The sequence below is a fragment of the Electrophorus electricus genome, chromosome 13, assembly GCF_013358815.1.
Source record: "Electrophorus electricus isolate fEleEle1 chromosome 13, fEleEle1.pri, whole genome shotgun sequence".
NCBI lineage: Eukaryota > Metazoa > Chordata > Actinopteri > Gymnotiformes > Gymnotidae > Electrophorus > Electrophorus electricus.
In genome coordinates this window covers 10,335,571-10,363,070 of record NC_049547.1, presented here as the reverse complement: position 1 = coordinate 10,363,070, position 27,500 = coordinate 10,335,571, and the positions used below count along the sequence as shown (strand labels likewise).

The 27,500-nt window shown below is 47.9% G+C and overlaps 1 protein-coding gene across 1 annotated transcript in view; it reads left to right on the top strand.

Moving 5' to 3' along the window:
- Positions 1-27,500, top strand: part of kiaa0586 (KIAA0586 ortholog) — a 79,038-nt gene that overhangs the window by 50,068 nt on the left and 1,470 nt on the right. Inside the window, exons 19-29 of the mRNA XM_035532609.1 lie at positions 2,338-2,525; positions 2,939-3,039; positions 4,457-4,641; positions 4,809-4,956; positions 5,092-5,275; positions 6,257-6,504; positions 6,657-6,733; positions 7,099-7,224; positions 7,965-8,154; positions 9,957-10,072; positions 10,244-10,349. Coding sequence (XP_035388502.1) covers positions 2,338-2,525; positions 2,939-3,039; positions 4,457-4,641; positions 4,809-4,956; positions 5,092-5,275; positions 6,257-6,504; positions 6,657-6,733; positions 7,099-7,224; positions 7,965-8,154; positions 9,957-10,072; positions 10,244-10,349 — 1,669 coding nt within the window. The remainder of the gene's footprint in view (positions 1-2,337; positions 2,526-2,938; positions 3,040-4,456; positions 4,642-4,808; positions 4,957-5,091; positions 5,276-6,256; positions 6,505-6,656; positions 6,734-7,098; positions 7,225-7,964; positions 8,155-9,956; positions 10,073-10,243; positions 10,350-27,500) is intronic.

The window sequence follows — 27,500 nt, the reverse complement described above, 5'->3', positions numbered from 1 at the left end:
ACATTTCCCGCAGCCCTGCGTGAGCGTGCACGGCTGAATGCAATCACTCGCCCCAGCCTGTCGTCGGGACCTCGAAATAATTCAGACACATGATGAGCTCCAAATCCCTCATGCTGCTAATGACATGGGGATTGGCTGATGCCCTGCACCTGCCTGACCCTCCTCTCTCCGCTCCCCTACCCCCAGGCAGGAGCAGGAGCGCCAGCCTGCCGCGGCAAGGGCGGCCACCACGATGGCTTCCCTGGAACCGGCTTCTTGGCCGTGGCGGATGCCAGCCAGGTAGCCGCAGCCAAAGCCGGTTTCTGTTCTCTGCGCCGCTCTCCTCGGCACGTGGCGAGAAGGTCACCCGCTCCCTCACCAGCTGCGGGGGCGGGGCAGCGGGCACCGGTGCTGCCCTGCTCCGCTCCTCGCCGAGAACGGCGGCTCGCACCGGCACGACTGCGAGATGCACGGCGGGTCGGCCACCTCCCATTCCGACACACCGAGTGGCGAAATCTGCTGAGCCCAGAGGCTGAACGGAAATGCCGCCTTCATTAAATCCTGAAACCAGAGGATTAGAAAATAGCACTCTGTGGTGAACGGCGATATAGACAATCGGTGTTGGAAGGGTGTGGATTGTGTGTGTGTGTGTGCGCATGTGTGTGTGTGCGCGCGTGCGTGCCTTCCTTTTTTCTGTTAAAATGCCGCCCCAGTGCTGGCTGTTCAGGAATTCCTCTCCCACGGCAGTCCAGAGAGCTGCTCTCACACAGACGTGACACCCCCCTCCTGCCTTCGTTACTAACAAGAACGGCAAGCTGCTCGCCATATTGGCCGTTCGGTGGACTCCAGCGTGTGGCCCGGCCAGACGAGCCACCCGTTAGCACAGAAGCAGCCCCGGACGTCATTAGAGTGCAGGAGCAGAGGAGGGCACGTCCCCAGCACTCTCCCAGGACTTCACAGCTATTGGACAGGGAAAAAAGAGTGCAGATAATGAAAATAAAAGAGGTTTTGGGGGGGGGGGGGGTCAAACTCCAGAGGAAATGAGCTATTCCACATTGCCCCCTTTTGGTGTTTTGAGCAAACTGCACCCTGAGCCAAACAGCGCTAGTCTTCTTTCTGGCGCAGGGCAGTGGAGCTGTGGTGAACTGAGCATTAGTTATTGTTTAATGATGAAGTGTGCAGATGGTTCTCGGTGGATATTTAGCCAGTATCTGTGTTAATTTGATTTTGTAGTCATATTTTTCAATTACCGCATATTAGATTTGCACCTACAAAAAGCTAATCAGTGATTTATTTAAGCTGTACACGTGATTGTAATGCACAGTTTTGTGAGAGAGCATTGTATCTGCATCTATTTTGTCACCATTTGTTCTCGGTACTCAATTTAGAATTCTGGAAATTCTGTTTTCATGTGCTCTGCAACTTGTTGTCAGTAAAGGGATTGCTATTAAGAAGTTCATGTTGCATCAGTGTCAGTATTATACTGCCTCTCTAATTGTTTGCATGGCAATTAAGGTCAGAGGTATTGCTCCAGCAATGTAAACATTTTCCCATCTGTGCAAAACTATAAAAGAACCGAACTGCCATGCTTGTGGCTGCCTGTAATTTAAGCTTTTTAAAAATTCCAGCTATGGTTGGCCCGCTTTCTCCCCCTTCATTCTTACAGCTCTCCCAGCTACCGACTAAAGGGCACGGTCACCTCGGTCCAGAGCCCGTTAAACAAGCCTCCTTCCCCGCAGCAGGGCCAGATGCCCAGTGCTAAAATGTCATTGCTCTAAGTCTCCTCTCGGGCAGCTTTTTTTCTCCTTTCTTTAATGGAGCCATAAACTTCAAACAGACTGAATGACTTGCCAAAAACACCAAGTTCTTGTTCTCTCTCTCTCTCTCTCTCTCTCTCTCTCTCTCTCTCTCTCTCTCTCTTTCTTTTTTTTTCCTCCCTCTCCCTCTCTCTGCATTATTTCCATGCTACCCCAGTCCCTTTGTCTGGAGCCTGGCCATTAGAAATGAGCTGCCAGGTCCAGCCTTGCGTACCCGAGGCTGCCTGACACTGGGCCAGAGGAATCTGCACACAATGCAGTTCGGAGGGGCCGCAGATCTGGAGGAGGAATAACACGAGACAGATGTCCCACTTGTCCTGCTCCTCTCTGCTCCGCTATGACAAAAAACGACCACGTTCGCATCACACTGTATAGCATGTTGGCGCTCATCCGACCGACTGCCTGTTGTCGCTAATGAATTTGGGAGGTGGATATTTAGCGTTAATTCTGGGAGCCGCGTCCTGAAATCGGGTGGAAGTTGCATGCTGTCTCCTAAAACGTCCTTCCCACCCCGATTTTCTGTTGTTTTAATTATCTAAAGCAGGAGTCTGAACTGGAGGCCGATGCTCCTGGCAGCCCCGTGGAGCTGAATGGGCTGCCCTCTCCTCCAGCTGCTATGTACCACGGCCCAGCCTTCCCCCCACAGCCGGCTCCGCCCACCCCGCTCCCCGAGCTGGGCCTTAGGACCGGCCAGCACACACACACCCTGGAGGGCAGGTTGCTGGACTGGTGAGGGACTTCCCTGTTCCCACTGTAAATTCAGAAACAGAACTCAGGATGCATGCATAACCGAGACTCTTAGGTTTTGTGCATTTGAACGATGTTACCTATGTTTGAAGTTGCTTCTGGTTTTTGTGTGTGTGTGTGTGTGTGTGTGTGTGTGTGTGTGTGTATGTGTGTGTGTGTGTGTGTGTGTGTGTGTGTGTGTGTGTATGTATGTATGTATGTATGTGTGTGTGTGTGTATGTATGTGTGTGTGTGTGTGTGTGTATGTGTGTATGTATGTGTGTGTGTGTGTGTGTGTGTGTGTGTGTGTGTGTATGTGCTTTGGCTGCCATCCTTACCCTTTTATCTTATGACATTTTAAAGCAGTGATGGTCTGCAGGTTTAGTGAGTGGCAGTGATTTGGGTTTCTCGTGTAGGGTGGAGCAGCAGCTCATGGCTAGGGTGATCAGTGGGATGTTTTCTCCACAAGACCCAGCCAACCAATCAGAGCCAGCGGAGAGCGTGACATCATGCATGGGTAAGCCATGACACTTCTTTTAAGACGCCTGTCATTTAGTGAGGGTGCAGCAACATTGTGGTGGGCCTTCACAGTGAGACCTATTCATATTCATACTTCTTTCTGTAGTGTTGCATCAACCATTGGAGATGATGAAATGAATGTGTCACTTTGCAGTCAAATATTCAAACCAAACAGTGGAAGTTATGGGGCTGAACCCGGTAGTGTGTGTAACCTGGCTCCTAACCGTTTCAGCTCCTCATTTGGATACGTAGGTTGCGCAGATGCAAGCGGTTCATCCGCCAGGGCCGTCGGTGCTGCCGACGTTCTCTATCCTCGTTAAAGCGCGATTGCTCTTCCTCGTTCCCACACATCACCTTCTTCTTCGTTCCCTCCGCACCCCGCCCCCGCTTGGCCAGCGTCGACTCCGCCTGCTCACCCTGTCTGCGCCATTAATTCGCGCTCCTGTTTAATAGAAAGATCAATGGTGTATCAAACTTGCAGGGGAGGCTGTGATCAGCATACCCGAGTCAGCACATTCTGACTGGCCCTTTCCCCGCTAAAACACTCGCCCTTGTGGCCCTGAGTTACATCACGCCGCCTCTGACGAGGGGTGGAGAGCTGCAGATGGCCACCCACTCCCCCGTGTTGCCCAGAGTGCTGCTTCATGACATGTGCCTTTTCACTTTTTTAACAGCGGCGGTCAGAAATGTTGAAGCAGCACAAATGCAAAGTAGTTTGTGAGAGAAGTGCGCGAGCTCTCGGTTTACTCCTCTGGAGTTCTTTTGGCTGCCGGTGCACCAGCAGGGTTCAGCATGTTTGAGAGATATAGCTGGATGGCTGGCAGTGTGGAGCAGTGTTGCGTCAGGTGCACATTTCAAGGAACTTGACATTGAGTTTCAGTAACACTGGCTGCCTTGCACACGGTAAGCAGTTTTTTTAGCACCGGCTTTAATGCGGTAATGATTTATTAAGACTGGCAAGCATTACACCAGCAACCAAGCTTGTCAGTCTGTGGCCAGCATGCAGATGTCTTATAGAAGCTACTTTGATGGTAGTTGGGCACCATAAAAGGGGAAGGCAGGGCTGTTTCATGTAGAGTTTGTTTTTTTTTCCAGCTGCGCATGCGTAAACATTTCATGGCACTAGTTTGTCGCAAAGCCACAGGCCACCAAAGTGAACTCCAGGCAAACCTGGACCATCAGTGCAAAACCGCACAGACCAAAAACATTCAGCACAGGTAGAACAGAATCTAGCGAATCTGGTGATGACCCCACCGATCACCATTACCTGGGCCAATCAGAGGTGTGATTAGGCGAGCGTGCTCCTAGAGGTCACCTGCTGGACCAGTTAAAGAAAGACGATAGAACACAGGGGGCCACGGCGTCCGTTCCCCGAATGCTGGAGATGTCGGTGACGAGCGCTCCTCTCATGGCAGCGGAGGCCACGCGACACGGGGGGCAGCAGCAGGTCGTTCACGCGGGTCTCCCGGTGGACTCGGAGCTCGTCAGGCGGTGTGTGAACGAGGTTCTGGCGGAGATCATCGCTGCCACGCTGGGCCAGAGTCATGGCCCCGAAGCAGCGGGCCCCCCGGAGACAGCCGCACAGGACACACATACTCAGGTAAACGGGCACACAGCACACGCAGCTTGTGTCTGGGAAATTATTTTCTTTGCTTTCCCATTAGTGCCTGAGCGTTGGATGATGGGAATTTAATGATGATTAGTGATGTAGTTGCACCTGTTTTTGGTTTTTGTCGTACCCCCCCCGGTCTGTTAACATTGTGGCAGGAGACTGCGATACCCACACCAGTGCCCACTCCAGAGCCCAGCGAGAGAGACAGTCCTGCCTCGAATGAGGCACTGCCTCCAGGCAGCGCCCTGGCTCAGTCACCCACAGGCAGTCAGCCTGCCCGACCTCAGGAGCCAGCTTCACCAGGTCCTACCGTATTTGCTTCAAACGTGACTGTTGAATCTTTATTGATGCGTAAATTAGATGGTTGCTGTTTACCCGGTCAGCTTTACTCTTACCGTTCATTAGCCCAGCCGGACTAACGTGCTGCCCTTGTCTCAGTCTCTGAGAAGACTCCCGTGGACACACCTGCCAGCACGCCAGTCCCCTCCCCCGACAGGCTGGCTACGCCCTCCCCCCCGCCGGAGCTGCCCAGCCTGCGCAATCACCCGTGGGGAGAGGCAGAGCTTCCTCTTAAGGAGGAGGATCCTCACAGTGAAGAAGAGGAACTTGGGCCACCACCAATGTGAGTCTTCCTCGCTCCTCCCCAGATATCTATGCCTTTAATCTGGCTGATGCAAGTTCTACTAACATCACCCATATTTATGAAACGCCTCAAAAGAGGACGTTTTGTTGTGGGATCAGCTCTGCCTTTAATACGATTAACATCTTCATGGTGTTAGAGCTGCATTGTTCTAAGAAGCCTAATAAACATCACCCTGGAATAGCAGGCAGCTGAGCTTACACAAAATGAAAACTAAGACTCCTAATGTGGATGTTCCTTTGTTTTAGGATTCTTTTCCTAAATATGATAATCTGGAAAAAGGGGATTTTAATGGAATGTGTTAACAGATGAAAGCGTATTGGAGAAAACTGACAAAGTGGAAAAATAATTGAAACCACAGTGCCCCCTGGTGGCCACATTTATAGAAAATGAAGAAAATGGGAGTTTTGAAGGAGCCACTAAGAGACACTTATATTTCTCTTAAGCTTCTTGATATTTGACAGCAGCTCAGTGTAAAAGAATAATGTAGATCCCAATGTCTCAAAATACCCGACCAGAGCTGACCTGTAGCCAGGAACTCGATAAAGGCGTAGAGGATGGCCAACGCTGTGCATGTTATTAGATGGGTTGTAATTGCAAACGCACAATAACTGCCCATTTCTCTCTCTCCTCCTCCTCCTCCTCCCTGTCTCTCTCTCTCTCTCTCCTCCCCTCCTCCCTGTCTCTCTCTCTCTCTCCTCCCCTCCTCCGTCTCTCTCTCTCTCTCCTCCCCTCCTCCCTGTCTCTCTCTCTCTCATCCTCTCCTCCCTGTCTCTCTCTCTCTCTCCTCCCCTCCTCCCTGTCTCTCTCTCTCTCCTCCCCTCCTCCCTGTCTCTCTCTCTCTCATCCTCTCCTCCCTGTCTCTCTCTCTCTCTTCCCCTCCTCTCTTTCTGTGTGCCCCTTTTGTCTCCCTGTCTCTTTCTATTGATGTCCCTCCACCCGTTTTCTCTCGCCCCACAACAGTGTATTATCAGTAGCCCATGAGGAGGAGGTGGAGGCAGTCATACTGCCGTCCTTTCCTGTTCCTCCTGAACCACAAAGGCTTCCATCAGCTGTGGAGGAAGAGCCTCCACCTGCTCCACCTGAGTCTCTGTCTGGGGATGACAGCAGCTCCTGGTCCAGTCCCACCCTCACAGAGACGGAGACCGCTGCCAGACACATCTCTGAAGGAGAGGTGCTTCTCAGCTCTGGACAAATGGCTGTAATCAGAGGTACTAGGCAGTCTGTCACACACACACAGTCATTCAGACTCTGGTCACGTTATTAAAGTTGCCATGCTGACCACTGCTGTAAAGCTTCATCCGCACGTGCTGGCCCGTGTAAACGCCTGTGAAGAGCCCACTGATGTGTGTTGTGTCCCCAGCTCTGGAGGAGGAGGGCCTCGCTCTGCCCAACCCCCTGACGAGCTTCAACAGCTCTCTGCACGGCGTCCATGATATGGTGAATATCTTAAATCACGTCCGTCAACAGACTGGCACTGCCTCGTGTGTTTTTTCTCAGCACCAGCAGAGACATGCTGAGGGCCTCCGGGTGGCCGACGTGTTGAGATGAGATGAAATGGAATGAATTTACAAGCATGTTGTAATTAGGCGAAGACATGCTCGAACAGTCTGATGCCTGAAAGCCAGTGTGTAGTCAAATGGAAACAGTTGTGAATACACAGAACTTGCGGTGCCAATGGTACCTGACTAGTGGAATTATTTTATAAAGATTAGCCTGTAGGAAAGTAGAACAAATGAGGGTGAACAGGGCTTTGCATGCTCAAACAGACTCACTGATTGGATGTGGAACATTGTTGTTGTTAGGACTACGACCCGCCCAGTGAAGGTCAGGTGATTAGAAGGCCTCTTGTCCCTGCCAACCACGACCCTGTCCTCTCTTTGCTGGCCAGGATGGAGCAGGGCCCAGCCAGCCAATCACAGCAACCAGAGGTATAACCCGCACGTGGCTGTTGTCACGGTCTGTTGACTTAGCACCAGATGAACAGTGGAAGAAAAGCTTGTCAAGTGTTTGTGTGAATTCACGGCTCTCCTCAGGTAATAGGGCGGCACAACATGTAATGTATTAATGTTATTGCAGTATTGGCGTTTGCTATACTGGTATCACCACAGGCTGCATCACATAAAGGAGCTCTAAGAAATCCAGTGGTCTTGCTTTGTGTGCTTAAACATCTTAAATGAAAAACTCCAAAAACCTCAGATTAGCATTCTCTCAGTGTCTCAATGCACCAAGGCACTCATGGTCCAACATGCCAAAATAATATGTCAAAATAATTTTGTTGAAAATAAATCAGGTCTGTATTTAACCATATCACATCAGTGCTTCACCACTGAGTTTCTAACGCAACACACAATATTGTATGCAAAAAAAAAAAAAAGGCAATACATTATTGCCATATTCAATAGCCACTTGAGCAAAGATTTAACTAAGCCAGGAGTGAATGTAGAGTTCAACCCATGAGAATTTGATCAGTTTGACCGCTAGGTAATACACGGCTTTGGCCTGCTTTATTTGTTGCAGTACCCTTTCCTAACAGTAGGGGTCACTAGCACCACACACCACCACACAGATAACGTCAAGGAGTCATCGTGGAAAGCCTGGCTGTACCGCTGACTAGAAGGTATTCAGCTGCGTTGTGTTGTGCAGTAGCAGTGACACGGTTGTACTCTAGCAGGGCTGTTGGGATGAGGAGAGCAGTGGGGAGTTGAGTGAGGGCCAGCGCCCCCTACTGACCACACTGCAGCAGAGAGTGGTGACCGGACACTCCCTCTTACCGACAGAGCCAAGTGGCCAGGATAGCGTGGAGCAGTCTCCCCACACAACCCTTAACTCGCCTGGACAACTGCTCACTCAGTTCACAGGTACGCACACACATACACATTCTACATATATAAATACACAAGCACACATCAAAATATAAAAGCCTTTGTCATCAATAATGGAAGTAATCTGGCCATTCGTGTTAGCGTCCGAATGTGCAGTGGGAAGTCGCGTACGAGCGGCTCACCGCACACGGCGCCCTGCGTTTGTCCTCGCGTTCTCATGCTGTTATTCATGCAACCATGGCTGGTGCTGTGAGGTTTGTGGCTGCCTGCCCCTCCAGACTCTGTATGTGGCTCTCGCAGGGCCTGCTTCTAACGGGGCATGCCTCTCACTCACCCCTTATACGGTAAGAGGGAACAGAGATGTTTGTGCAGTAGTGTGTTTTTATGGCCGTGTGTGTGTGTGTGTGTGTGTGTGTGTGTGTGTGTGTGTGTGCGTGCGCATCTGTGTGTGTGTGTGTGTGTGTGAGAGAGAGAGAGAGAGAGAGAGAGAACAGGAGCGCTCTGATTGACCAAGGGGAGGCCAGCTTGTCTGGATAGTCCATCAGCATGCTTGCTGAGGGAGGTTGGAGGAAAGAACCATTCCCTGTGCTCCCAGCATCCTCTTCCAGGCTGCATGAACGCCAGCCAACTGCAACCTCCCTCCAGCGGGACGTTTTCGCTTAACGGCCCTTTCATAACCCCCAGCTCACTGTGTTTTATCAGCTACAAATGAAAGATGTATTTACAGATGAGTGCCGCCTGTGCAGGTTTGGTCAGTGGAGGCATTTTATATGTTTTGCAGTTTTACATCTGTTTTACTCCTGTTTAACTATGTGCAATTTTACCTCTTTTAAGCTTGCTGTGTTAGGTCTGTGCAGTATAATTGTTTAACTGCAGTTTTTTCTCTCAACTCTGTTTAACTGTGCAATTTCACCTTTCTGTTCAACTCTAGTTTTCTCTCTTTTATCTGCAACTCTTTAACTGTTTACCTCTGTGCAGTTTTACTTCTCTGTAACTTTGTTCTAACTCTGTGCAGTTTTTCATCTCTTTAACTCTGTTTAACTGTCCGCTTTTACCTCTCTTTAACTCTGTTTAGCTCAGTTTTGCCTGTGCGCAGAGGTGGCTCTCCCTTTTCAGGTCTCTCAGTTCAGGCAGCTCTCAGTATAAAGGGCTCAGTCTGTGTGTGTTTGCGCATATTTGAGGCTGACCCCTATTTCTGCCTGCATGCTATCAGTATTTCTGAGGGGTGTTCATAAGCGTTTGGACACTGTGTGTAAGTTATGAGTGCAGCTTAACAGAGTGCCGACACTGCGTTCCCAGCCTCTTCCTGTGTTGGCCTAAAGCAATACATACATTAGACAGAGGCTGCTCTACTCATGGTAAAAAGAACCTCAGTGTTGCTTAGAGACCATCCCTGCCTAGGCAGAAGAGGGGAAAAAAGCCTTAATGAAGCGGTAAAAATGGAAGAGCATCATTTGATTGGTGGTGAATTCGGAGCTGGGGTGCTCTCTGCACTGCGGAGTCTCAGTCAGGACAGTCCTGCTGTCAAACGCCGACAAGTCCTTCGTAAGCCCCACGTTCGCCAGCAGCGGAGAGGCGTATCGAGTCTGGCCCTGCCTGTCTCGGCACTCTCCGTCAGCATGGTAGTGTTGAGAGCTCGTGTGTTTGCCTGCTTTGAGGTGAAGTAACGCCTTTCTGCCACATGCTGTCAGCTCTCTTCTGTTGTTCCTCGTTTAATGCGTTCATGAATGAGTCGGCATCCTCAGTGGAAGAAATGCTGGTTTCATTTTGCTAATCCATTTACTTCACTGGAGCTGCACTGGTTTTGGCTGATGTGTTGGTGTTTCCGTGGAAACCAGGGCAAGTCACCCCGGCTGAGGATAGTGGGCTGCCGGTCAACGTCAAGCCAACAGAGGAGCACACACAGACTTCAGATACACCTCCCCCTCAGCCAGGAGACTCTACACACCAACAGGCATGTCAATATTATTGCACACTGTGTGCACATGGGGGAGTGAGTGTGCCTGTATGGGAGGGAGTGTGTGTGTGTGTGGGGGGGGGATTATGCCGGGGCAGGAACACTGCGTCTCCTGTTCAACTCTGCGTTCCTCCTTCTTTGTTCCCGTGTAATCCCTCTTCCATCCAGTGCGTGCTAGCGTCGCTTCCCCTCACTGTGTCTCCTGCCTCCTGTGTCCCTCCCCGCGGACCTGCTCTGATCCTGGTGAAGCAGTGCCAACCCCAGCTGGAGACAGGTACACACTGCGCACCCGCACGGGCGCTGCCCAGCACTGGCAACCCATCCAGCCTCAGGCTCTATCAAAACTGGGAACGTGGGGCTGGAACTACTGCTGCTGTTGCTGCGTCGTTCTGCCGCATCACTGTCACGTGGGGTTGTTTTATAGGGCTTCAGTTATAGCGCCGTTGAAGCGGTTAATACTGAGGCCATGCGAGAAGCCTATGGGTCAGACAGTAAACACTCAATAAGTATAATCTACTGTATTTACTGCCCAGATGAATATAGTGGAATGTGTGATCTGAAATTTGTCAGTTGATGCTGACGTAGCACACTCGTACACATCTGCTGAGCTCTAAGTAATGAGTGAGTCATATTATCTGCTGTGTGCTGGGTCTGGTCTGGCTCCGGGTGAGGTATTCACACTGTAACTCTCTCCAGTCAAATCCCCATCAACATAAGCTTACGTTAATAACCTCAGCCAAGGTTCCCTTTTCCTCTTGGTGCTGTGAAAGACGACCCTGTCTGGCAGACCTGGAGAGAGAATGTGCACAGTTCCCTTTTGTATCCAGTAGAGGGCAGTGTGTCTGTGCGTCTTGCACTCTTTCCCTTTCTCTTTGTCCTGTGGGCCTGACAGAGCTGAGCTGACACAGGACATTGTCCCTCATCGCTGCTCCGGTCAGCCCAGCAGGCGTGGAGGCTGGAACAGGCCGAAGGCTTTACCTCTCAGATATACTCTTTTCATTTACACATACAGCACCGTTTTGTTTGATGACCTCAGAGCTTCCTATTGTTTGTATTTCTCAACCCTCTGTAGTAACACGACCACCATTGTTTAATATGATTTTTTGTTTTCACGTATGAATGGAACGTTACCAGCCGCGAGACTGGTTGCTCTATTTGGTCGGCACGGTTAATAAAACTAGGCGATTGGAACACCTGCGTGCGGAGCCATCCGTGTGATCTTTGCTGCCTTTGTGTGAGTCAATATATGCGGCTCGTGCATCAGAGGGGTCGACCTGGACGCAGGGTGCCGGTGAGTCATGTGGTATTAGAACCAGGCAACGAGAGTTGTGAGTTCATCTATCTTGCACACTCAGGGCCGCCTGGGGGGAGCTTGTGGGATTTGGGGTTAGATAGACGGCGCTCAGACCAAACACTCTATAATCTCTCCCCACTCTGATGACACCTTACAGAACGCATCTCTGAAATAGATGAACGTCCAAAACATCCTTCAGTGTTTTCTGCCCCACCTCTGACTGCTCTGACATGTAGCGGTTTGAATGTGCTACCGTATAAAGGCATTTGTCTGATGAGGAGCGACCTGCCCTGCTGGATTAATTAGTGATGAGGAGTACAGCTGCAGTGGACGTGACAGGTCGGATGGTGCAGCAGGAACGGTTTCGGGGGACACTGCATTTGCTCTGAAGGTATTTTCACCGTCTCTTGTCGGTGTGATTTTTGACGCAACAGTGAAGGCGGTGTGCTCCACCTGCATTTCAGTGCCTCCGTGGACATGGCTCCACCTCTCCTGCAGCGGCGTGTGTACATGCACGCTAAAGTGAGTGCCGTTTCTGCGAAGGGAAGGCACAGTGCTGTTACAAGGATTCTACTCCATCACCAATGCACTGGACAGGACGCTGGAGAAGTGCTATAGCTATAAAGCTCCACAGAGATCTCCATTGTAATGTCACAGCATTTGCATCATGTTTCTATAACACATGACTGGGAATATGGTTTTATTTACTGTTTTCCGCTGTCCATCACCTGGAGCCTTTGCTGGATTTCACGCTCCTGCTCTGTACTGTAAACACGCGGGTCTGAACCTGTTTAGTCACGCAGCTTGTCCGGACAAAACTGCTGGGACAGGCGGAGTCTGTGGAGCAGCAGTGTGTGCAGGCTGCTCTCCTCTGCCTGTTCGGTAAGAAAGGCTGGCAGTGTGCTCCGTGCACACCCAGTGAGGACAAGATTTGGCCTGGATGTACTGGTCGTACAGCTGTGTTCTCAGATAGCTCTTTCTTTCTCTCTGAGTGGTAAACAGAGAGAGACTCAAAGGCCCTTCTGTTTAACTTCCCCAGTTCTGCTTGTAAATTAAAGGTGCTTGTATGTCGGTACTCTGTAAATGACCCACCACCATCATACAAGCATCAGTTGGTACAGTTCTCAAAGAGTTTCACATTTACACTTTTCATATATCAAAAATAGACCTTAAAAATTAGAGGTTTTTTGGAAAATTATGATTAGATCACCAACAGTGATTTTTGTAATGGAAAAATTATGTTTATTGGCTGTAAGTTGCTAAATGAAAAGTATTTCTATGATCCATAAATTAGCCCTTTTATTCTACAAAATAAAAACAATGTAAAGTATTGCAAGTTTTCTTTTAAATGCATGAATGATGTAAGGGAACTCTAAATAAAGCATATTTAGAATTTTAATGTAATTTATTTGTAAAAATTGTACAAAAACCGAAATATCTGATTACACAAAAAGGGAAAATAGCTGATATATGATTTTTATTGCAAGGGCTCAAATATTGACAATATTTTGTAACCATTCACTGTTTCACTATCATCTTTACTACTGTTGCTTTATTTTTATAATGTGACTGAATAATATAATGGCTGGTCAGTCAGGTGATTTATATGTTCTTGTCTATACCAAGACATGAAACATGAATTTTTGTCATCTGTGAATGAGAGAGGACCCCGGCGCCTTACTGGACTGATGTGAGTGGCTGATCCGAGTGAAATACAGGCATTGAGTGTGGAGTAGGAAGAAAGGAAGGGGTTACCCCCCTGCCCACACACACACGGTCTTCTCTGTAGAGCTGCGTGGCTAAAGAGCTCCCAAGCTGTGCTGGGCCACTGAGTTCATTGAGAGCTGATGATCTATGCTGCTGTCTGTCTTGGGCTGACATGGCCTGCCTGTGCTGCTCTCCTGTGTCTCTGGCCTGCCTGTGCTGCTCTCCTGTGTCTCTGGCCTGCATGTGCTGCTCTCCTGTGTCTCTGGCCTGCATGTGCTGCTCTCCTGTGTCTCTGGCCTGCCTGTGCTGCTCGCCTGTGTCTCTGGCCTGCATGTGCTGCTCTCCTGTGTCTCTGGCCTGCCTGTGCTGCTCTCCTGTGTCTCTGGCCTGCATGTGCTGCTCTCCTGTGTCTCTGGCCTGCATGTGCTGCTCTCCTGTGTCTCTGGCCTGCCTGTGCTGCTCGCCTGTGTCTCTGGCCTGCCTGTGCTGCTCGCCTGTGTCTCTGGCCTGGAGCCTAATTTTTAATAAAGTAGATTACATGGCTTTTATAGCTAATGTTACAGATTTTATTATTCATGTAAAATTATGCAGACTTGACTAAATGGTACCAGGCTGTGGAGCAGAATATTGTTGTTGATGTTTGATTGTTTTTTAAATACCTTGCCGCAAACATGACGCAAAACCTCCGGTCCCCTGTGCATCTCATGAGCGGGACCGCCAGTCTCTCATCTTCCCCCTGCACAGAGGCGACCTGACGGTGTTTTCTGCTCGGTTCCTGGCGACGTCGTACATTAACAAAGGAGGCCTGAGCAGAGACAGGCTCTCAGATCCACTCAGGGATGTCCTTTTAAAACAAAGCTGAGAACAGATTATTTACATGGGCCAAGATGGATACCTGCTACCCAGTTTGTGGCCAAAGGCTGACCACTCGAGTACATTAGTTTAATGTAACGCCTCTTTCCGAGGCTGCAGGCAAAAGTTTGATGACCTTTGAGTTGCATACACTTGAACCTGGTGGTGGACGGCTGTGGCTCTGACTGACCCTAGACCTCCCTGAAGGTTGCTGGTCGACACCAGCAGGGGCCTGCCATTAGTAGCCATTAAACGTCTTGCATAATCCCTTAACGTGATTCATGTTTGAAATCCCATGGGACACATCCCCTCGTGTGGCAGGCTGGATGCAGCTGCTGACAGCTTTGGCACGCGTTTGTCAACACTGCCTGGGACCTGGTTCCTGTGTGACCAAGCTGAAGACAGGGCGACACCATGGCTGGACTGAGAGACAGGGACAGCTCTGTTCTCTTATTAGCGCAGGAAGTCCAGGAACAATAATCAAATCCAGCAGAACAACACAGCAAAGTGAAGTTGGGCCAAACTGGACTTGCTGGCCAGTACTCCCCTCCCACCGGCAGCTCCAGTGCTGGGGATGAAATTCATGACCTAAAGGCTCTGAAACAACACGCAGAGTAAACAGTCCTGAAGAGAAACTAGTGGCAGAGTTTCGTTTCAACAGAGCCTCTCCATACCCTGTATCCAAGGGTTATGTAAAGAGATAGACAGTTATGTCATGGAGGAAGGTTCTGGAACCTGCTTCGAAGTAATGTGAAATTCTTTCTGTTTTGGTACCTATGGCCCATATCACTGAGTGTTCTCCTGGCCAGGTGAGCATGCATGGGGGAAGTTGTGTTGAGAGGTCTTCTCATCCTCAAGACAACAGTGAAGGAACTCGGGCATATACAGAAAAAAAAAAATTAGTGTTCAGATATTTTCTTTGCTTCATTTTAAGTAAAATCCATAGATATTCATTTATGACAATATAGAAAAAAGCAGAATCCCTCATTCTCAGTTCTTACTGAAGGCCGGATTTAGTTTTTTGCTTGTTTGTTTCCTTATTGTAGTTTTATGAAACATTACTTAAGCTGGATCAAACATAAAATCTCCATATGATGCTTTGATGTTTAAAAATTATGATGAACTTTGTTATATTTTGCTTGGCATGAGCAGTGCAAATATGCAGACTGGTGTGTTGGAGTGTATCCTCACTAAACCCAGCTGCACCCTGTAACTGTCCCTGTAGCTCTTCCTGTAGCGCTCACATGAGAACCATTATGGTAGACAAATCTGTTCACAGCATTTATTTTACCAAGAAGAGCCACTGGAGATCTCTCTGGTGAGACTGACCAGCTCATGATGCTTCTCTGTAAAACCACTTGCAAAGCAAAGCAGCTACACACCACCTGTGGCACATTAGTAATTTTCTGTTCAAACCCATCCAAAGGGATGTAGTGACTAAACTGAAATTTTACTAAATCCAGCATTACAGAATATGAGGGTGTTGAGGTCTGTCCTCTCAGGACTTTGATAAAAAATCTTTTACAAAAGCTTAGTCTGCACCTGCAAATCTTATATGTTGCAATTTGCTTAGGGAGAAAAAAGATCAAAGGGATTAAGAAAGACTTGCAAAAAGTGAGTGTGTGTGTGTGTGAGAGAGGGAGAAAAAAAAGAGAGAGAGGAAGGAGTACAAGAACAAGGAGAGAAGTGATAAAAACCAGAGAAAGTGAGGAGTGAATGTCACTCAGTCCCTCTGGTTGCTGAGTGACATGGCCAGACTAGTTCTGTGGACCCAGAGTAAACAAAGAGAAATGACTAACCCTCATTCAGCAGGGATGCTGTGTATGCGCATGTCAGTCCACCTCTCACATGGACCACGGCTGCCTTCTGTACTGGTTGTTAGCTCCTTAAAAGCATGTTTTGACAGTGTGGTGAGAACACCACGCCGGGTGGGGTGTGTGTAGGGGTCTCCTGTAGCACGGTGAGTTGGTGTCCGGATATGACTTGCGGAGACGTGGCTGGCTAAGTCTTAGTTTGCTGTTGCGCTCCGTTGAGTTTTCACCTCCTCCTCAACTACAGGCATTGCAGAGCGATTTCACGCCACACTTCAGGCCTCCAGGCCAGCAGCACTGATCCCTGCAGAAGGCTTGTACAGTCATGAATACGCTGCTGTTGTGTAATGTGTCCGTAAACGTGTAGATGTACCTCTAATAGGAAGAGTACCAAATGTAATGTAATCAAACATTCATTATGTGTTGGGTTCAAACTGGCACACAATTCGTCTCCTCGCAGCCCACCATACAGGCTTCAGCCCTGCCCGTAATCGTCATATGGTGTCCATTTTACTGTTGAATGCAAATGATATATATTGGAAATGCCTGCAAGGCTGTGCCACTGTACCCCATTCCAGAGAAGGCAGAGAGACTCAGGAGAGCAGTAAGAAGAGAGTTCAAAAGTCTAACTCCTCTACAATGAGGAGTTCAGACAACTGAGCAAATTCTTTTTGATAAATTGTGAAAATTTAATGGTGGATTTTACTGGTGGACAGGCGTGCGTGTGTGCGTGCATGTGTGTGCACGCGTGTGTGTGTGTGTGTGTGTGTGTGTCTGTGTGTTTTTGCTTGTTTTTTATTGCTTTGTTAGCTGCATCACTAGTAGATCTGTTGAAGTCTGATTTGAGCAGAGTGGGCTTAATTGTGGCAGCAGCTGCAGAAGCTTTAAACCAGAAGGGTGACATGCAGGGACACCTATAAACCACACAGACCTCTCTTTAAATACTTTTAAATGCTTGCAAACACAATTGCATTTAGTGTCTTATCCTATTCTATATTAAGTCTTACACTGTAGCATTGATATTAAACTGCCAGTTCAGTGTAAGTCTTCTTTTCAGTTGTGTTGCTACTGTGCCCCCTGTGTGGTCATCTCCTGTAAAACGTGTGAGAAGCCAGTGACAACCTGTCCAGCTGTACTACCCTGCCTGTCTCAGAGCAGCTGCCTGGGGGGGTGTTTGGGGAGGGTCCTGGTAAAGCATGCAAAATGGAGTGTCAGCCACTCCACATTATTCTTCCAGAACACGTTCACCACTTTATTGCCTCTGTTCGGAATTCAGCGCATTTGAAGTTCTTGGGTTCGGCCCTTTGCAACGTTTGGACAGATAGCACCACAACCTAATAGCTTAAGCACCACCATGCAAATGGGAAAAGAATCATATTCTGCCATTTGTGATGCCATTTGTTAACTGCTGGATCACTATTTCCTCATTTATCACAGTTTAGTGTTGTACTGAATGTCCATGCTGCGCCTTAAAGGTCTTAAAGGCAAATGGCCATCTCACTGTGATCAGAAGAGCCACAGTGTTCTACCCTCATTTTTTGCCATCGGCAATTAAAAATCACTGTAAACTAATGTGCTCCATGTTTTGACTGTGTCTGCAGCCTAACACAGCGCATGCCCCTGCCCTCATTTTAATTCACTTTGAGTTTATGCATGAATTTTTGTGCCATTCTTGGTGTAAAAACGTCCTGGAGATTCTAACCGTTGATCCTCCCCAATATATGTTGAGATCCAGGGGCCGAGTACTGGATTTCAGGGCAGTGCTGTATGGGAAGTTGCAGAAGTGCAACCACCAACCAGTTTCTTTAGTTAGTGATGATACCAGAAAGCTTCACCCAACCATGAACACCACCACACTCCACCAGTACCTCCCAAAACATGCACGATCACCAGTCTCAGTCTATAGGCATACGCAGACAGTGGTGAGTTTGGGTCTCTCATGCCGCCGTGCAGAGATAAGAATTTCCACACAGATGGTCCCGCAGACAGCAGGAGGGTGCGGGACACCAGGATATCCCTGGCTCTGGCAGCGCATCTGGTGGCTCACGCCAGCCTTCACCTCTTAACCCCGCGTTCTTCACCTGGGGGCAAGCAGGAGAGGGCACACGGGGGAGAGTCGGCCCCGGAGCACAGACTTTGATCTGCCGTGCCGAGCCACGCGGCAGAAGGGCCCAGCTCCGCTTTCACAGGTGGACGATGGGGGGCTTTAATGGAAGCTCTCTAGTTTCAGCTGTCCGAGGGACAGAGAGGGTGTAGCATGGGCTGTGTTTGAAGTGGAGCTGCCCCGACACTGCAGTCCTCCTGCCTGGACATGCTGACAGATGTGCGTCATGATTCAGGAGCACTAAGCTCCACGCCTTCATCACTAAAGGGAGCAATCAGTGAAATAATATAAATTCATAAGGCCTTTACTTTCTAACTCTGTTATTTACCAAGACACCGGCTCCTTCGCGTCAGCAGTTTCACAAGTGGTAAAATGCCAGTCATAGAATTAAGGTTTACTCCCATTCAGTTCAGTTCTCCCATAATCACTGTGTGTTTTAATGCTGGCAATCTTTACTCATTACACAGATGTGCAGAAGACACAGCTGGCTTGTAGCTTATCAGATCAAAAATAATTTTGAAAAAGCAAAGAAAATAAAAGACAATGTTCTGTTTTGGAACACCAGTCTTCCAAAGGTTGCAAACTGTTCCATTACACTAAATGGAAAGAATTGTGTCAGCCTGAGGTAAGGAGAGGTAAAAGAAAAATGTTTTTATGATGTTATTATGGAATGAAGAGTCTTTAAAGTGCTAGAGGAGGGTGATCTCCATTCTAGACTACTGCCTCTGTTGTAGATTGCTGTTCTAACTTTGGCAATGATGGCACAAGGGAACAAATCAGTATGACCAGCAAAATGTAGGCAATCCAGGACACCAGGGTTGGTTAAGCGTAGTAGTTTTAAGGTCAGTAGCTTTAGTAGTTGTAAGGTTACTATCAGATGAGATGGTGTGTTTGTGGACTGAGAGAATGGCGAGTCCTTTCACCAGCACTGTGTTTTTCTTTTGTCCTGAGCAGCCCTGTTTCTCTCATTCTCCCTCCCGCATCTGGTTTCTATCAGACCTGCTCTCATTGCCAGCCAGCATTCCCCATCATCCCCATCATCCCCCCTGCCCCTCACACTCTAACACACATACATCTCTTTCACTCACACACACACACTCTCAGACATTCGTATTCTCTGATACAAACACGCAGACATTTATTCCCTTTCTCTCGCTTTCCCTCTCTCATTTAGATATAGTCTCCCCCTGTTAATGCTGTTCCCCTGTCTGTGTGGTGAGAAGCAGTCTCTGAGCCCTCATCAGAGCCCAGCCTATGCTCTGCTTCTCCAGAACTCACATCAGCATCTTGAATCAATCAGTGCTGTCACATGTTCCCGGCTCTCCAGCAGTGCCTGAGGAGCATAGGACTAGACACAGCATCACCCACCCTCTAACCGCACCATCACCAACCCATATCATCAGCTACCAACCACATCACCCACCCACTAATCACATCACCAACCCATACCATCAGCTACCAGTCACCCGCCCACCGGCCATACCATCAGCTACTAACCACACCATCGCCCACCCCCATACCATCAGCTACTAATCACACTATCACCCAGCCACTAATCACATCACCAGCCCATACCATCAGCTACCAGTCACCCGCCCACCGGCCATACCATCAGCTACTAACCACACCATCGCCCGCCCACCACCCATACCATCAGCTACTAATCACACTATCACCCAGCCACTAATCACATCACCAACCCATACCATCAGCTACCAGTCACCCGCCCACCGGCCATACCATCAGCTACTAACCACACCATCGCCCACCCACCACCCGCCCACCCCCCATACCATCAGCTACTAATCACACTATCACCCAGCCACTAATCACATCACCAGCCCATATCATCAGCTACTAACCACACCACCAGACATCCACCAACCACACCATAACCCTACTGCATTATGTCCAACCATACCATGACCCACCCATGACCCACCCTCACTTCTGTCCTCATCTGTTGTTTATTAATAACAATTGACTGCCTTTGCATTGAGTCAGATAACCCCCCCCCCCCCCCCCTTCACATTTTGCCCTACTCCACCACCTGAAAACACTTGGGTATTAGCTTTTTAAAGAATTTGCAGCGATGCCAGTGGGATTTTATCCAAGACAAATAGTCGTCTTTGATCATCAAGGCCATGAGGTGCCCCTGCACTAAACTCATACAGTATAGAATAGAGCTCATAATCACATTGTCATCTGTAGTGAATGTGTATTACACTTCAGTTGATTAAGTAGTTTTTAATCTTCTATAACACCTTCAGTTCCTCTGTTGCTGCAGGTTAAAGATATTCAGGCATTTTGAATATGGTTTCATTATGAATGTTCCTAATATTGCAACATTCACACCTTACTCCTTCTGTAAATGAAGTGGCTATGTATTTCATACATGCTGGCTATCCATCTTCTTTTTGCATATATTTCCAAAGAGACACAAAGGCTACAAACTAGGCCTCCTACACTAAATTTAGTGCCAAATGGTTTTCTGAGGACCTGTTTGTGAATTCTGAGAACCTGTGCACGTATGTATTTGTTCAGATCCCTTTGGATGTAGGTGTGTGTGTTTGTTGATGCTTTTTATATGACTTGTGTATGTTCATGTTCTGAGTCTGCAGAGTGTTCTCATGCTCTCTTCAGTTTTACCAGGTCCTTTCATAACACAAGTCAGAGGCTCCTGTTCAGGGGGTTATACAGGGTTAAGTGAACCCTCAGTGCCAGAATGTGTGAGCAGTATGAACTGAGAGTGTGCAAGACGAGGAGAATCGCAGATTGGCCTGAGACTGGTGTGAGAAGCAGGTTTCCATAAACTTGGAGCATTGGTGTTTTCTCTTGTTCAAAGATCGCTCCTGTAATGCTCCAGCGCGAGGCATGACAACAGCACTGTGTTGCACCATACGTTTTTACACGCTTAGAGTTCTCTAGGCGTTTTCTTAGCATCCACGAAGGATTTCTGTTTACGTTTAAAACAATTTTAGACGAAAAAAAGTCATTTGCAACCTACTGCAAGTTTCCTTCAGTTCAATAAAGCATTACACCTTGTGCCTAAAACCTCAATAGCTGTGATAAAATGGCTGTAATGCTTGGCCTTTCAAGGTGTATTGCATTATTAAAACAAGCCTTTTATCTGTCTTGAGTGTAAATGAGGAGTGGGAACTAGAGACACTGGAGCAGAGTTAGAGATGAGGGGCTGCAGAGCACTGTGAGCAAGGAGCAGGAATAAGAAAAACTGGGGTGGAGTGATTACACCGCACTTTGAGGGAGGTGCATAATTTTCTGTCACTCCACCCCACGCACATACTCTGCTCGCTGCCGATCTCACACTAATCGCTGCACAAAGGAACTGAGAGTCAGGAGCAGATGGTCTCCTCCACCTCTTGCTCCTTTCCCTCCCTGATCATTAGAACCCTCCAGACAGGCGCTCTCGTGTTGGGAGGCGGTCGAGGCTCCTCGGCAGCCTGCCCATGGCTCCCTGATTACGGCTCACTCACATTCCCTGAGGAACCGCGCCCCTTCATACCTGAGCTTCATCTGCTACAGACAAAACCGAGCAGCGCTACGAACACAAACACAAGCTGTGTGTTGCAGCGGTGCGGCTATTGTTCCTAGGAAAGCTGCATGTGTTTAGTACCAGCATCGTGTTGTGTGGAGAAGGAGGGGAGGTGAGAACATCCACCCTGCCGCTGGGAGCTATTGGGATATGCAGCCCTATGGAAGAGCGCCACCTTATGAGAGAACAGTTCCCACTGCCACCAAGAGCAGAAGAAATGGTTCCTTCTGGCCTGCATTTTTGTTTTTTTGTTTTTTCCATGTTTACTTTTTTAATACAGCAGAAGAATTGATTCTAATTTCCCCATGCAGTCATCCCCCTTGTGGGGCCCTACACAAAGAACACACATAAGGTGAAATGAGATTAGTGTACAGTACTGTTTTCAGTTTTCAGCTGTTGGCTCAAATGACGCACAGCCAGAATTATTTCAGACAGTTTGCTCATTTCCACCATCCAAGTGCAGAGCCATCATCCAACCTAAACTCACACACACAATTCCTTAGTCTGCACTGGAGATATGTTTTAAAGGTGCGGAGCCTTTGTCCTTGCTTTTGAGTGTGTGGCTGCCCAGAACAGGCCATGACCTCTCTCAGAAAGGCTCATCCCACTGGAGCCGGCACGGAGAAGCCTAGTTCTTTAAAGTAGAGCTGTGCCTTATTTCTGGAGCAGAGCTGATTTCACAATCATTTCACCTCTGTGTTTGCCCTCTTTTGAAACTGGTCCATGTGAACTCTTTCCTTTTTTTCACCATCTGTTTCTGAAGCACGGTGTCTGAAGGTTCCTCAGGTCCTCTTGGGACAAATAACCCACTTCTCTAAAAATAACCATTAGTCCAAAGCAGTGGAGCAGACTACACTGTCTGTGGCCTTACTCTGGAATACTTCCCCTTAGCCCCTGGCTACCTTACTCCTGCTAAACACATTTGACTGCTCTTTAAACAAGCATGCTGGGTATTAAGGCTGGAAAGTTTTATATTTGAATATCCCATTGCAGCGTATTGCCAGAGCTGTAGTTCAGAAAACCTGGGCTGCAGAGATGGGTTGTCCTGCTGGGAGCCAGGTGTGGGGGTGAGTCTTCTAGCACATTCTGGTTGCCACTTTCTAAGCCCCCTGCTCAGGCTGGGCTCATTGTGACTGATCCAACAGATGTCTTCATTACTGCATTATCCCTCTAAATATCAACCCTAAATGTCAGTTAGCTAAGTTGCATGGGGTTAATTTTTTTACAGCTTTCCCAAGCTCTGTGCTGTCAGGAGGCTTCTGGCTTGCACCCTCCAGAAATAGCATGACTGAAAAGACATGGTGAGACTGACCCTCGCTGTGTGCTGCTCTGCTACAGGTCTCTTTACTTTTTAAAGAACGGCTAGGGGCTCAATCCCTCCATTAAGATGGATAAGATCTCTGTCCCTCCACTGCCTCCAGCCATGAGCCTCAGACTGCCTGCCCCCCTCCCCTCTCTGTTCCTTGACCCCGCATTATGAGGGCACGGCCGGGGCCCTTCGCCCAGCTCCAACGCCTGCGCACGCTTGTTTTCTCTCTGAGACCAGTGCTGCCTGCACCCCCTCCACCACTTCAGCTCCACATGAAAGGAGCACGGAGGGACCGTCTCTTTCACTCCCCACCCAAACCCTCCCTGGACAGGAGAGCGCTGTGTTTAGTAGAAGGGGTGGATGAAAGCTCGGTCTGGCTGAATACCAATCCTCCTTTCCCCCTGCTGATAGGCTTTTCCACCCACACAGCTGAACCTCCATACACAAACCAATCCTTCTATCAGTGGGTGCTCTGCAGGACTGAAGGGACTTTCCGCGAGACTCTGGCTCCAAGCCGTACCCCGGGCCCCCACGGAGCTCGGGCCCGACACCAGCTCTCCCCTCTCTAGGGAGCAGGGTGGGCTAGAGGGCCTACCTCCCCTCCTTATCTAAAGGTCATGACCCCTGACTTTCAATTAGCACTTCTGGTATTGTGCTCCCTGCAGTTCCAGAGGTCGGGCCTGGTCAAAAACAGAGGGGGTGGTTGCTTTGCAACACAATGCCTCAATCAGTAGTCCATACAGTTTTACCCATCAGTGGTGTAAACAAGTGAGGAGAAAAGGATTAGTTAAGAGAGCCATTGATGTCTTTGATTGACTTAATCTGTCTTTAGGGGGTAGGAAGTTGGAAGGGTTTCCAGTACTCCCAAGATGACCTCTCTTCACCTTCTCCTTGAAAGCCCACCACACCTCTCCCCCGAGAGCTTCTCCACATTATACACAATCAGGAGGAAGGAGCGGTACTTTTTGTGTTGTCAGGGGGAAAAAAACAATACATTAAACTTGTCCCAGGATTATTTCCAAAGAAATAATCCTTCACTGACATCTCACTGACATTAAAATTATTAAAGAGGCACTGAAGTGGGTGTGTGGGTGTTTTGGTTTTTTTTTTGTTTGCTTGTTTGTTTTTTTTGGCAGTGGATTTTTGGGTTTGCAGTTTTTTTTTTTGAGAATAGATAGTTGTGCTATACAACACCAGAAGGGATAAACTCACAACCACAGACACTTACATGATTTATAAACAGTGTTATTGTTTTGTTTAATCTTGTACTTTAACTTTTACATTTAAATGACTTTGAACCAGCTCAAACTGGTTTGGATGGCTACTACAGTGTTCACCTCCTGAACAGCCTCTCCTACTTGCCTGATGCTGCCAGCCAGGATGGGAACAGATGCCTCCGTTCTCCAAGAGTTCACCTGTGCTCTGTGGTTTCTGCACAGGAAACTGGGAGCTGGAGGTTATGAGGGCTTGCACCATTGACCAAAGAAAAGAAGAGACAGGACAGTGTTTTTATTTTCTTCTTCCTCTAGAGCTTTGGTCATGGTCCACCAGGGACCTGCTCATATAAACACTTCCAACGGAGGAGGCATGTCTGACAGCTGCCTGCTCTCTGACCAGGGGCCTACAGTCAAACAGTGTGGAGCCTTCACTCTCCAGATCTTTTGTGCTAAATGCTCACGGGAGGATGATGTGCCTGTAGAAGAATTCCACTCACTCACTCAATTGCCCTGCTTTTTAGTCTACACTCAGATGTTCACCCTTCTTAGTTTCCAGTTTGCCCAGAGCTAGACTTGCTCACGGCCTTAGGGGAGGTGAAAGGTGTGTATGTGTGTATGCAAGTATTTTGTTTGGTCAGCAATCCTGTCCCTGTGTAGGAGGAGGTCTAGTTAAACGAAGGGTGGACCTCTGACCTCTTCAGGTCTGGTCTGTTGCACTCTCACTTTTTGGACAAGCCTCAGGAGCAGGTTTTGATGACAAATTTTGTTATTTATATAAAGATTTGTAATTTTGTGCATATGTCACAATCTTTGTAATTTTAAAAAATCCTTCAGATCTGCTTAATGTTACAACAGTCAACAGGCTGGCATGTTTTCCCCTATTTGTTCTCCTTTCCTAGAATTGCTCCTAGAGATGGAGACTGAACAACATGGATGCTATGCCTTGATTGTTTTCATCCGTTTTTCCATCAAAAGTCCTTCTGGCAGTGACCTCGTCCTTGTTTCGTTGTTTTAGAGTGGCATGGTGCTTGTCGCCCATTTAACTACTCTCTCACCCCTGAGCTCTGGTAATTAATAAACAAGTAAATAAAAGGCCCGTCAGACATCTCTAAAAGAGCTTCCCAGAGGTTTTACCTTCCGAAGAGCAGTAACAAACAGTTTTGTGCCTCAGCCCCCTGAAAGACCAAGGAAAGGGGTAAGATATAGGAGAGGTAGCGGAGTGGGGGTGGGTCGGGCTCATCTGTCAGCTGTGAAAGCTTGGGACCGGGTGGAGAACTCTTCTAAGTGTTTGCAGGTGTCTTTGGAGAGATGGCTATAGAACGCTTCACTGTCTGTGTTTGTCTCTGTTGGGGGGGGGGGGATGCTTTTGTACATACAGATACTAAACGAAGTTGCAGACTTGCATGGGATCCTTTTTGTGCTCTACCAGTTTGGAACATGTCCAGATGGTACTGATATTCATCATCCTGTATCTTTAAATCTTGTTGTTCTTTTGTCTTGGCACTTTGAAGAGCTCTGCTTCTACTGCACCTGGCTCCTCTCCCCGGTCCCTCACGCTTGTCCAGTAGTTAGGGACTTTTGGCTGAGAAGTCTTTGGCTAAAGTGTAACATTTTTAAGTTGTGCTGAAAGGTATAGATGGCTCTCTGTGGATGGCCCTCTCAAAACCAGTCTCCATTTCTCCTCTCTCCACCTCTTCTCTAGCCTGAACCATTTTGACCTGTTTTGTTTTTGTGGAGTTCTAGAGAAGACCCGTGGACTTGGATCAATGCTCCAGAATAAGTGGAAGAGACTCTAAAAATAGTCAGATGCTTTTCATGTCAGCCGGCATATGAACAAGAGAGACAGATTGAATGACAACCTCTAAAATAAACATACCCAGACAGGTCTGTGCTGGCTTCTTTCAATCAGCTTGTACACACTTGTGCCTCTGTTGGAGGTTGGATGACTTTTTAACCACTGTCTATTCAGTGTTTATATTTTGATATATCTCTCAATGTCCCAATGTCCAGTCGTGAAAATCTTTCACTGTCTGCCTCTCCTGTTGGAGGCTGAAAGTGTGCGTGTCAGACTTTCAGTGCTTGGACAGCAATCTGCTGAATGAATTTACGTCCATCTCGCATCTTTGATCTTGCTGTTACCAGATTTCAAATGAAGTGCCAACACACATTACACTATATTTGCACTGCCACTTCAAAGCTGTCCTTGAGTTTCACAGCGGCTGGAAGCATAGCATGAGAACAGATTTAACGCTGTGCTAGCAAGCAGATCCTGTTGAGAAGTGTGTCCTCATCTCCAGACAGGGGCTTATTTGGGAATGTACAGGGACCTGGAGAGACAGGAAGCTGCTATCCCACTCACCTATCCTCCTGACGTCTTCACTGAGTGGAGCTCATTTGTTATCTTTCACTAAAACTGAAAGAGCAGGGGGCTGGAGCTAACTTGTTAATGACAGTGCCTAGAAATTGTAAATTAGTGGGTGCAAGGCCAGAATTGCATAGGGGGTGAGTAAAGAAGTTTTCAGTGTCATTTCAAAAGCAGTTCCACAGAACATTTTAATGTAGTTTTTATATTGGTTTATAGTTTTTATGTTTTATACTTTGAAAATTGTCTAGACATTAACGTCTTATGTATGTATGGCTTTACAAACTTTCTTTTTTTCTTTTTTGGAAGGCCCATTTGAATGTCTTTTCTTAAATATTAATGTAGGTAGTTTGCAAGTGCAAAGTTTTGGGTGAACTGCCATGAGCTTCAGCTTTCAGGTGCATCTGAAACTGCCATTTTTTGACACTGTCTTCTGTAAATATTTCCCCTCATTCCAAAAGAATGTGTCTCCTGTGAAATATTTTCCTTCATTGCAAATAAAAGCTTTTTGAATAGAGTTTATCTTAAAAATTCATTGGCAATTCTGGTAAAGGCAAAGACTGAACTGAAATAAATGTTCTTTTCCATATGTTATAACATCAAAAACACAAACAGCCCATAAACATTCCTCATTAGTACAGCAGCAAAGAACCGATTATCGGACCATGAGAGCTGAGCTGTATCTGTGCTCTTGCTCCAGCTTGGTTGTTTTGGCCATGCAGTTTTGGATCGTTTTGCTTGGCTGTAAATATTTGTTAAGGGCCACATAGGCAATGAGTCACTGCCTTTACTCTGGAGCTTCAAACGGCTGGCAGGCAGCTGGGAATCGTGGCAGCCCCACGAGAAGCAGCACAAAGGGCAGAGCTGGCAGGAGAGGCAAGCAGCTGTCTGAGGAAGAGACCCCCCTGCCTTTGAAGCAGAGATACTAGGAAATCTTTCAGACAACACACGCTTTCTCCCCCCACCCCCACCCTCCTCTCACACTTTGTGTTGCTCTTCTAAAATCAGAATATCTTCTGGACTCTGTAAAGGTTTTTTTTAAATACATATTCGTGGCACTTTTTATTGCCTGCAGTTTTAGTGATCCTCAGGAACCGTTATCAAGTCTGAATAGCTGAGGGCTGTTTACATGTATTTCAGGCTTCAAAGAAGTTTTGTTTCCAAGTGATCCAACTACCCCATCCCCTGCTTTCTCTCTCAGAGTACTGCATCCTTC